Consider the following 10,918-nt stretch of genomic DNA (forward strand, 5'->3'; position numbering starts at 1 on the left):
AAATACGGTCATATGAATTCATTCTCACAGTGCAAGCACTAAACTTCAACCAATGTTTTTTTTTTTTTTTTTTTTTTTTTTTTTTTTTTTTGCCCTGTAAACGTGGCGCTGATCACCAGCTGAACAAAAAGTGTTAACGCAGTGTACATGAGGAACGCACACATGTACGCCTGTTGTCCGCCACACTTACAAGTGTGCCAAAATATGCAAACATGTACAAAAGTATGAAAGTGTGCGAAATGTACAAGTGTGAAAAAGTGTGCAAGTGTGCAAAAGTTTGCAAGTGTTTGCAAGTGTGTGCAAAGTGCGTGCAAGTGTGTGCGAAAGTTTGTGCCGTGCCGTCTCCATTGCCGGTTTCCTCAACCACGTACATAGCAAATTTACCCTCGTGCGATCTGAATTTTCGAAAGTTTGTTAGGAAATAGGTTGCACTTCGATGTAGCGAGATAAAAAGAGATAGAGATATAGAGAAATATGCTTTATATATGTTTACCGATTTCAAACAAATTGAAAAAATGGTGCGCTTTATCTTTTCTTTCATTTCCATTTAACCAGAATGAGCCACAGAAAAGTTTGGCCGGTAAAGATTACAATAAAAATGTTCTTCAGCCGCCACTTCAATTACATATACCAGTCTTGGAAAGCACTTCAGACCATAAGTAATATTGATGTTATCAACTTATTTTGTCACGTTGAATATTCAGCCAAAGTTTGTCGGTTGTTCGTTTCATATACAAATATACAGTTTTACTCTGATCTCGATGAAATTATGCACACTTGTACTTCAAAAAACGAGGATAGTCATAATGTCTACGTATTTTTCGGAAAGCATTAATTCGATTCTTCCTGATGAAAATTCGCTATCCTTCGGAAACCAGTTGCCAGGACATTTTTTGTAGAACTACAATAAACTTTGAACTCTGTACAACACAAGGCTATGGTATTTATACTTATATGAAATACGTTTATCAAGATAATACTGAGTATTTCTTACGAAAATTGGTGTAAAATTTATATTTTAATTGAGGTTTCATTAAAGAATAATTTTAATTAATCATGGGAAAGAGAATCGATTATTTAATAATTTGACTTTATTTTTATTGTGTTTATTGATGTGCGTAGATAATACTGGAAAGCTATTATATTTAATTTTACGTGAATATTTCTGTTCCATTAAAACAATTACGGTATAGAAAACACTGAAGTACCTATATTCTTTAAATGATTAATGCAATAGGGAATTTAGATATAATGCAGTTATAATTTTACTGCAATGGCGTATGTACAAAAACTGTATTAAATAAAAATTCTTTATTGCATGAATCATTTAAAAAAAAAACTACAATGGCGTGTGTCTAAAAAAACGACGTTAAATCACTCTGAAGTAGGTACTTAAAACAAATACCTCGATTGTGTAAATGTCTATCGCAATGTCCGATTGCATCTATAGCTATACCGCGCTTCATCATTAGATTGCAGTGTGCATTTAAATTGGAATATGGGGCTACTAACTCTTTCCAACGCACGGTTTATGCTATCAGCGCTGTTCTGGTTGCGGTGTGCTTTGTTGTCATATATACACCAGAGAGCAAAAACGTTTCATTCATAACTTTGTAATGTAATAAATATTTATTAAAATTTATCTGCAACTTTGTGTTCTGTAAAGTAAAACTTGTAATGAGAATTTTTGAAATACCTTTACTTGTAGTTTTTTTTTCTAAGGAGTCGTATTTGAAGGACGCCATCTTGGTTTGGACTTTTAACTTTTATGTATTTTCTTAAATTGATCTATTTTGAGTATAGCTAGAGACCAGAAAAATTCGCGGGTTCATTTCATGATATGCTAGAATCCAAACAACTGTATCTTTATATTGCTTCTGTGATTGACTCACATTTTATCTGAAGGACTTTGAGCCAATGAAAAACCTTCAACCGAAAAAGTATCGAATCGCAAGCGTTCCAGTCGACAGGTGCGGCGGTCAATAGCCAATGAGCAGGTGGCATTTGCCTGAGAATGTAGGGGGGGTTGTGGAGTCTATCCTACAGGTCATCGAAATCGCGAATTTTTCCAGTCTTTAATTATAGCTTATACTTTTATGAAAAGTGCTGTTATTTTTAGTGACTGACTGCTACAAATATATTTTCCTGTGAAATAATAATTGATTGTTTATACATTGATTTTTTTTCTTCAGAATTACTGTAACTGTGATAATATTTTCAATATACCCTAATTTATGGTCTCAAAAATATTCAAAAAGTAGTAAAATGTTAAAAAAAATTCCAAATTATTATATTTAATATACAAAAATATTTAACTTTAAGAAGCTGGGTGGTTTACAATCTGGCAACAGTGTTCGCCATCTACACTGTACTGCCATGGGACAGACTATTACGCTAAGTTGAACTGTCACGTGTAATTGTTTCTTGCGCGATGCTTTGCGCAGATCGTGTCGGAGCCGTTAACAGTCGGTGACCTCGGCGGCTCGCGTCGACGCGGGTTATCTCGAACACGAGACACGTGCCGGTGGCAAGGAGTGGGGAGCGGGAATACCCAAGACGCGGGCTGCAGTTCCGCTATAAACACCGTGCAGCGACAACAGCCGCGGTCATTCCGAGACTGCGAGTCTTCCCGTCTCCCGTCTGCAACCGCTACGCTTCTGTTCGAGGTAAGCAGGGCCGTGGAACCTTTGTTTTTTATCCTTCCGTAACTCGAACGTAAATGTGTAACAGCGGTGCTGACATCTGTGGCGGATGGCACGAACCAAAATTTCACAAACCCACATGAAAACTTCATAGTATTAACTGTTCAATTACACAAGTTGGACAGTATTTTAATATAATTCCTTGTCGAAAATCAGGTCCAAAGCCGGGGTTTGGTATTTTTTTTCCAAATCTTTTTTTTTTTTTCGTATTTATTGGAGCCGTTTCATTATATAGTTTAAAATATCGCACTGCGGAATCGAATGATTCGATAGTCGACGTGGCTGCCCCGGCAACGATTCCTAGCGGCGGGTGCGGAAACTACTTGTGGTTCGCGTCAATAAATGTATGTAGTTGTAAACACAATTTGCGTATATTCACCAGACTCGAAAGTTATTTTAAAGAATTCTGCATTGAATTTCATGCCCGAGTTTCGTATTTCAAGAGAATTTGCAACATGAAAACGCATGAATAATTCACGGTAAACCAAACAAGTAATGCTTGAATCGTAACACCGGGACGAGCTCGACGCGACACAACAGCAAATTATAGCGTCAGAATGAACATGTTGTTCTCGCTCGCGCGGCGAACTATAATAAACTACTTAATATTAAATAATGTTCCTTGACATTACATTCTTGAAAAACATACTAAAGCCATCAACGCTCGCAGGGTTTTTTTTTTATTCAACTTGTTTGAAGTTAAATTCGGTAATATCGCACCAATCGACTCGATGGAATTAGAAAATATTTACAGTCGGGTAGTCTGTCGCGTCCGCCATTTATGCCGCGTTGACTTCACGGATGCGCGGAACTTGATTTGTTAGAACAATATTGGCATTCATCACATCGCGCTCTTTGCGCCATGCGATGCGCCCAGATCGCGTTTTAAAGTTATGGGCGGTAAAGTTTCCTGTCCACAGAAGTTTTTTTTAAAATTGTGGGTTTGAAAAGTTTTACAATAAGTGACGGGAAGAGGGCTTCCGTGGCCGCTGTTTCTGAATGTTAAATGTAAGTTTAAGTAGTAATAATTGGCCGTTTCAATTGATGTTTCTGTTTCATGGACGTGCGCAATTTTTTCTTTGGAAAGCTTCCAACATTCAGATAGTCGTTTGGTAATGTCCCACGCTTAGATGGCAGTACAATTTATATGGCGAACACTGTTTCCAGATTGTAACCATCCAGCTTGTTAATCGTGTCCACAAAATTGTGATCATATTATAGGTATATATAAAAATTTTGAGCACACGATGGTTTTGGGGTCTATGTACTTTGAAACCAAAAACTATATAAACATTTTCCGAAAGTCTCACCATGGTAACGGCTACAATAAGCAGCATTTCTTTAATTTCCACCTTCACCTGTTACCACACGTAATCATGCAGACGGGAAGTATACAGTTCGCAGGGATACGAGCCACACACGGACAGTTTTAAAGTTCTCCAAAGTTTGCCGATCGTTCGTGAAAAAAAAAAAACACTACAAAGCAAGAATTTGCACCTTACGGTCATAGCTTATTTTAAATGACGCTCACGTAACCTAACCAACCTTCAATTTAAGTTAATATAACCCACTCTATCCTCCCAGGAAAAAATAAAACAAGAACTATTGTTTATTACACTGACCGAACATAACCTAACATTTTACTTCGGTAAACTACGGGAATGTTCGGGTTGTGACTATCCGACGCGTGACTGTAGACAAAGGCGCAACAACAGGGGGGGGGGGGGGGGGGGCAAGAGTATTTTGCCCCCCTCTGAAACCTTGAAGTGGGGGCAAACGGGGGCAAAGAAAGTGCTGTGTAATCAATTTTTAGATAATAAAACTGCTTAAATAGCACCATTTTCCACCTCGAAATAAAAAAATTTCCCGGGGGAGGACCCCCGGACTCTCCGCTTCAATAGGGGGGATTGATGATTCTTTATAAAAAGGTATATTGCCCCCCCTTTTGAAATTTAGTTGTTGCGCCCCTGATCCCAGGAATAAATAAATAAAACAAGAACTATTATTTTATTACACTGACCGAACATAACCTAACATTTTACTTCGGTAAACTTCGGAAATGTTCGGGTGGTGACTATCCGACGCGTGCCTGCAGATGCAGCCCGTGGGCAACGCGAGGTCGGCGCCGGTGCTGCTCCTGGCGGCGGCGGCGGTAGTGGCGGTGCTGGCCACGAGGGGCGCGCAGGCGCTGACCTGCCCCGAGGGCGGCTGCTCCGCGGTGACCTGCGACCCGGCCATCACCGAGCAGAGCTGCGTCAACGGCCAGTTCCAGCGGCGCGGGTCGGCGTGCGGCTGCTGCGACATCTGCAGGCCCCTGTCAGGTGCGCCAGCCGAACACGTGTTAACAGACAAGCAACGGGACAGCCAGGGCTATCCCCGCCGGGTTTCTCGGGCATTTTCTCCGGTGTGCCCAGTAATCATGGTACGACGTGCCATGGCAATGGTACGCATGGCGAAAATATGATACATTTAATGGGGGTTATGGGAGAAATTATTGTACGCAGTATGTGTGCCAGGGAGAATTTACGGTACGCGTAACGGACAGCCAGGGCTATCCCCCCGGTTTCTCGGGCAGTTTCTCCGTCGTGCCAAGTAATCATGGTACGACGTGCCATGGCAATGGTACGCATGGCGAAAATATGGTACATTTAATGGGGGTTATGGGAGAAAGTATTGTACGCAGTATGTGTGCCAGGGAGAATTTGCGGTACGCGTAACGGACAGCCAGGGCTATCCCCCCGGTTTCTCGGGCAGTTTCTCCGTCGTGACAAGTAATCATGGTACGACGTGCCATGGCAATGGTACGCATGGCGAAAATATGGTACATTTAATGGGGGTTATGGGAGAAAGTATTGTACGCAGTATGTGTGCCAGGGAGAATTTGCGGTACGCGTAACGGACAGCCAGGGCTATCCCCGCCGGTTTCTCGGGCAGTTTCTCTGGTGTGCCCAGTAATCATGGTACGGCGTGCCATGACAATGGTATGCACGGCGAAAACATGGTACGTTTAATGGGGATTATGGGAGTAATTATTGTACGCAGTATGTGTGCCAGGGAGAATTTACGGTACGCCCTCCAGCACACTCACACCTCCCCTCACCAAACCCCTCTCCCAGTCAGCTGTAGACGAGCATGTTGTATGATGTCAAGGCTGCCATTTTGATCCAATTCTTCGGTTCACCCTGATAGGACGAAAATCATAAGTCTGTTGTTAATATAATTCATAGGAAACCATACAAGTATTGCAATAAGTGTATATCACGTTTACAGTTATGGCCACGGTAACAATTGCAGTCTTTAATTTATTTATTTTTTAGATTGTGGATTTTTATAAGTTGTACATTAAATAATTCAGAGAGTGGGCCGGACGAAATGATTCTCCCCCGAGCCCTTAGTTTCTCTTGACAGCCCTGCAAACAGCTCTATATTAATAGCGCTATACTAACAGTTCCACACTAACAGCTCTATACTAATAGCTCTATGCTAAAAACACAGGTGAGAGTGCGAAAAATAATCTGGCGGCAAGAGATTTGACTACAGAAATAATCAATAATACAATGAATACAAAAATACAGAAATTTGAAAATAATCATATAATCAAGTAAACGCAATAATATAGGTACTACTTATTTTTAAAATAGCCATGTGACAACGTGAGCTTTTGATTGGCCGAAAACGTAACACGATATTAGTAATAACATAATATTAACCAAGAGTTAAATCTATAGCGAACTTTAAATAACAGTAATACCGCGTTTGTGTGACTGATACTTAATCTCAATGTATTATTGTAGCTAGTTAGATTAAATTACGTAAAGTTATTAATACGTAACGTTATTAATAGTACTGTGGTGTGCTTGTGAAATGCTTATGTTGATTGTGATTTTATATTTATAGAACTCATAAAGATAAAAGTCAATAACTCTTGAATTTACGATATTGAAAAATTGCAACGTACAAGACATCATATTATTTGAATTTTAAGTAGCCTACCTTGTTCTTGTAATAAATAATATTACTATTATTATCGTAAGGGATTCTATAATGCATTTGGAGTGCTGTCAAGTATGTTATTAAGGATTTTCCGCAAATATTACAGATTTAGACCATGAGTTACGGAATAATGGAGTGTTATATACTTATTACAGAAGTAGAAAAACTTAACGACACGTCTGAAATTTTGTATCAGAGATTCCTACGACAAATTTCACTCAGATAGCTTATGTAGCTCGTGTAATAAAAAGGTAACTATTTTGATATATGCTCGTCATTAATATAAATCCCAAAATTTATTTTAGCTTTTTTAAATACCATCTGGTTTACAAGCCTGTGAGGTTTTAGAATTATTTAATGGATGTATTAGTTCGATTCTGTCTAGGAATTAGGGTTAAATTATTTTATAAAGTCTTGTATGCGGCGTAAACTTAATACCGCATTAGTTTTACGCTTTTTTTATTACATGCATTTATTATAAGCATATGAATACATTGAAGCACATTTCACTATTAGAGGTTTAATCTATGGATCAACGTTCTTTATAGTAACAGGATTCCATGGTATTGACCTAATTATCGGAACAACCTTTTTTTTATTTGTATGCTTGATACGACAAATAGCTATATTTACAATTCTCAAAAACCCATCACGTTGGGTTTGAAGTGGCAACTTGATATTGACACTTTGTAGATGTCGTATGACTATTCCTTTATAGCGGATGGATACACTGGTGGCTAAGCCTGTACGTTGGCAGCAAGGCACTGGTGAAGTAAGAACACCAAAGCCGAAGGTGTAAGACTGGGTTCACAGTTAAAAAAAAAAATTGGTTGTCTGTAAAGTCGGTTTACGGACGATAGATTAACGTGACAACGTCATAACAAAACATTGATGAAATGATTGCATACTTTTATGACTAAAATTGAATCATTTTTATTTTAATAATAAAAGAAAAAATACTTGAAATTATACTAGTAATCAGATTTTTAAAATGCAAGAATAATTAACCTTTATTGCCGAAATTGTTGTTGTAATAAGCAATGAAAACCACATTAACTTTTCACTTCACTTCATAAACAGTCGACGAAACAGTTCACGTGTAGATGACTTGTAATTAATTTTAAAAACTGGCGTTTAACTATAAAGTTTAAATATAATTATGAACAAGTTTTTATATAAATAAACTGTAATCAAATATCTATCAACAATTATATGAATCATCATAATTTTTTATTCAATTGTAACATAACCTATTATTACTGCACTCGCCGACAGCGTAATGGAACACAGCGTAACGGAACAATAAGCGTAACGGGACACAGCGTAACGGAACAATGTGCGTAACGGGACACTTTTTCGTGCGTGCAGCCGGCGTTCATCGATTTATTAAACGTTGTCACGTCAAAAAATAAAAACATAAGCGGGCCGTGCAAACAACTGTGCTCACGTACAGTGCGAAATCGGTTCACAATTGTTATTTTACTGTTAATTTTAGCCAATGAAATTCCGCGATGTATCCGTAATCTGTTAGTAGTGAGTTAGAAATTAACTATGTTAATTACCATTATCATGTGTCATCTGACCAGTTATTTATGAAGACAGTTTTTCCCACGTATAATTCAATTTCGGTTTATGTAAAATTTTAAGTTAACCTCTCTTACCACGAAACATTTTTGTTACTATTTTTATAAATAATATAATTAGCTAATTTTAAAAGCAGGAATTACGCCTGAGCGTTGTACTGTCGCGACGATATCTTGCCACAATATGATTTCTCAGGTCCCGCCAAAATATATTCCTATTCTACTCTCATTGGCTGTTGCGCCATGCGTCCGTAACAGAAATAAAGAATGTTAATTTCCCTTCCATGCAAACCAACATCCTATCCGCTATTGTGAATCAGTCGGTACGAAAACATGGCGGCCAATTCTTGTGCGCACGGCCTGTTATTGTTACTATTATTTTTTTACATGCTTTATATTAGCTTCACTTGTGTGTTTGTTTGTTTGTTTGTATGTTTGTAACCGACTCCTTTGGGTGCGATTTTGACCCACTTTAAACGGCCAGATTTCATTCAAACTTTGTAGATTTATCGAGGACCGATGACAATACACTAATTTGATAAGATTATTCCATTATTTAAACTTTATTTTTTCGTTTGTGTCGCGCGACGAGGGTAAAGTCGTGTCGCCAGAACGTAGTGTGAAATGTGTGCGCTCTCAGTTGCGCGAAGGTCTCTGGCCGATGCAGAGCCGGAAGGCCGTTATCTCTGTTTCCTCGCGGTCTCGGTGGCTTCCTGGACACTTGGACAGCGCGCGGGGTGCGACTCGCAGCACGGCAGACGTGCCGACAGCGAACAGGAGCTCCGCGTTAAGGGGCCCGCCTCGTCAGGGGTGTATGTGGTTAGTGAGGCGGGATGATAAGCGCGACGCTCGCTGGTACAATAACGACTTTTTTTTTCAACTTCATCCCGATTATCCTGTGTAATATATATATATATATTTTTTTTGGGGGGGGGGGGGGAGATCGAAAATTGCAGTTACAGTTAGATAGTTTGAACGTCATTACTAATGACCGGAAAAATTCGCGTATTCATTTCGCGATATGCTAGAATCCCAACACATGTGCCTTCACATTTCTTCAGTAATTGGCTCAAAATTGTATATGAATGGCTCTGAGCCAGTGAGAAACCTTCAACCAAAAAAAAAAAAGTATCGCATGGCAAGCATCCCAGTTGACGGGTCTCACAAGTCAGTAGCCAAATGAACTAGTGGCATTTTCCCGAGTATGTGTAGCGGATTGTGGAGTCCATCCTGGAGGGGGGGGGGGAGGGGGGGGGTCATTGAAACCGCGAATTTTTCCCGTCCCTAGTCATTACTTGTATCCAGATGGATTGAGATGAATGTAATGGCATCGCTGGGAATGTGCTCTGTGTTGTTTCAGATCTGAACGAGCCGTGTGATGACGCGCGTCGTGTCCCAGTGGGCATGCGGCCCTACGTCATATGCAGAGATCCTCTAGTCTGCAAGTCCGGGATTTGCAAGAATCCGTAGATAAAAAAAAATTTTTTAATGTTTTAAAGAATTTTTGATATGTAACAGAGGGAAAAAAAAATTATGGATGTATTTTTTTCCGCAAAATCTTTTAAATTATAGCTACTCAAACTGATTTGTCACCAGACAAAAAATAAACTTGATAACACAAAAACTTCAGTTTCTTTCTCCACTTATCCCATTACACAATTTTATCAAAACTTTCACGATTGATATAACTTCTTCTGTACCTACTAAAGGTTATGGCTGGATTAAGAAAATCTAATACCTTTTTTTTCTTCGGAATACACAGATCATTCGGTGCCTTAGTTACTCAATTGGTTTTGATCAGGTTTCCCTCAACAGAGAAATAGAACGTCGAGACCACACAGAAAGCTCGGCTATGTTCGCTATGCATTGTAGGCCTATGTTCGCTGCGCCAGGTGGCCAGATAGGATATTCTAATACGCGATGTCGGAGAGAAGCATACCGTGGGATTCGAGTGATGATTCCTACGATTGTGATTGTCTGCTGGCTCTCGCAGTGTGTGAACTTAAAAAGAAATGTGTTCATGATGTTAAGCAAAAAAAAAAGGATTATAAGGATTTCATCATTTGATGAAACAGTTGTGTTTGAGGACGAAACCAAATTTGTGGATTATTTCAGAATAAATACAACTCAGTTTGAATGCATTCCTTTGAAATCAAATCCCAGGCATTTTCCTGCATATCCTGCCTTCTATATTCTTACATCGATTTTTTTTTCTCCATTAATATGGATCTTTTCGTACTTCTTCAGTGAACTTCTCCGTCGACATGACTATATAATAAAACACAATACTGAAAGTAACAAAACTTCAAAAAAAAATCAAACGCTGAAGTGCAGGACGATTCCGCATGAAAAGAGATGTTGGTTTCCTTATCTGTGTTTGCGCAAAGTCGGTGACGTTTAGATGAATGACCGAGAACCAAACACCCGACAACGTCGCCAGGATCGCCAACATAGCAAACATAGCGAACATAGCGAACATAGCCTCGGTGTGGCCAGTGACTTCTGAGATGCAGCTGACTGTCGTTTACCCGCGTAGTTAACGTAACATCGCAAACATAGCGAGCACAGCGCTCTGTGTGGCCGAAGATTCGCAGTGTCGTTTCTTGAGCTAGGTTGTAGGTAATGACACACCACGATAGG

At 39.3% G+C, this 10,918-nt stretch overlaps 1 protein-coding gene across 1 annotated transcript; it reads left to right on the top strand.

Annotated features, from left to right (window-relative positions):
- Positions 1-239: 239 nt before the first annotated feature.
- LOC134528451 (uncharacterized) lies at positions 240-9,902 on the top strand. Its single transcript, XM_063362074.1, has 4 exons — positions 240-314; positions 2,445-2,666; positions 4,798-5,023; positions 9,639-9,902. The coding sequence occupies exons 1-4, from the start codon at positions 240-242 to the stop codon at positions 9,746-9,748; spliced, it is 633 nt and encodes a 210-aa protein (XP_063218144.1). The 3' UTR covers positions 9,749-9,902.
- The last annotated feature ends 1,016 nt before the right edge of the window (positions 9,903-10,918 follow it).

The sequence above is a fragment of the Bacillus rossius genome, chromosome 1, assembly GCF_032445375.1.
Source record: "Bacillus rossius redtenbacheri isolate Brsri chromosome 1, Brsri_v3, whole genome shotgun sequence".
Taxonomy (NCBI): Eukaryota; Metazoa; Arthropoda; class Insecta; order Phasmatodea; family Bacillidae; genus Bacillus; species Bacillus rossius.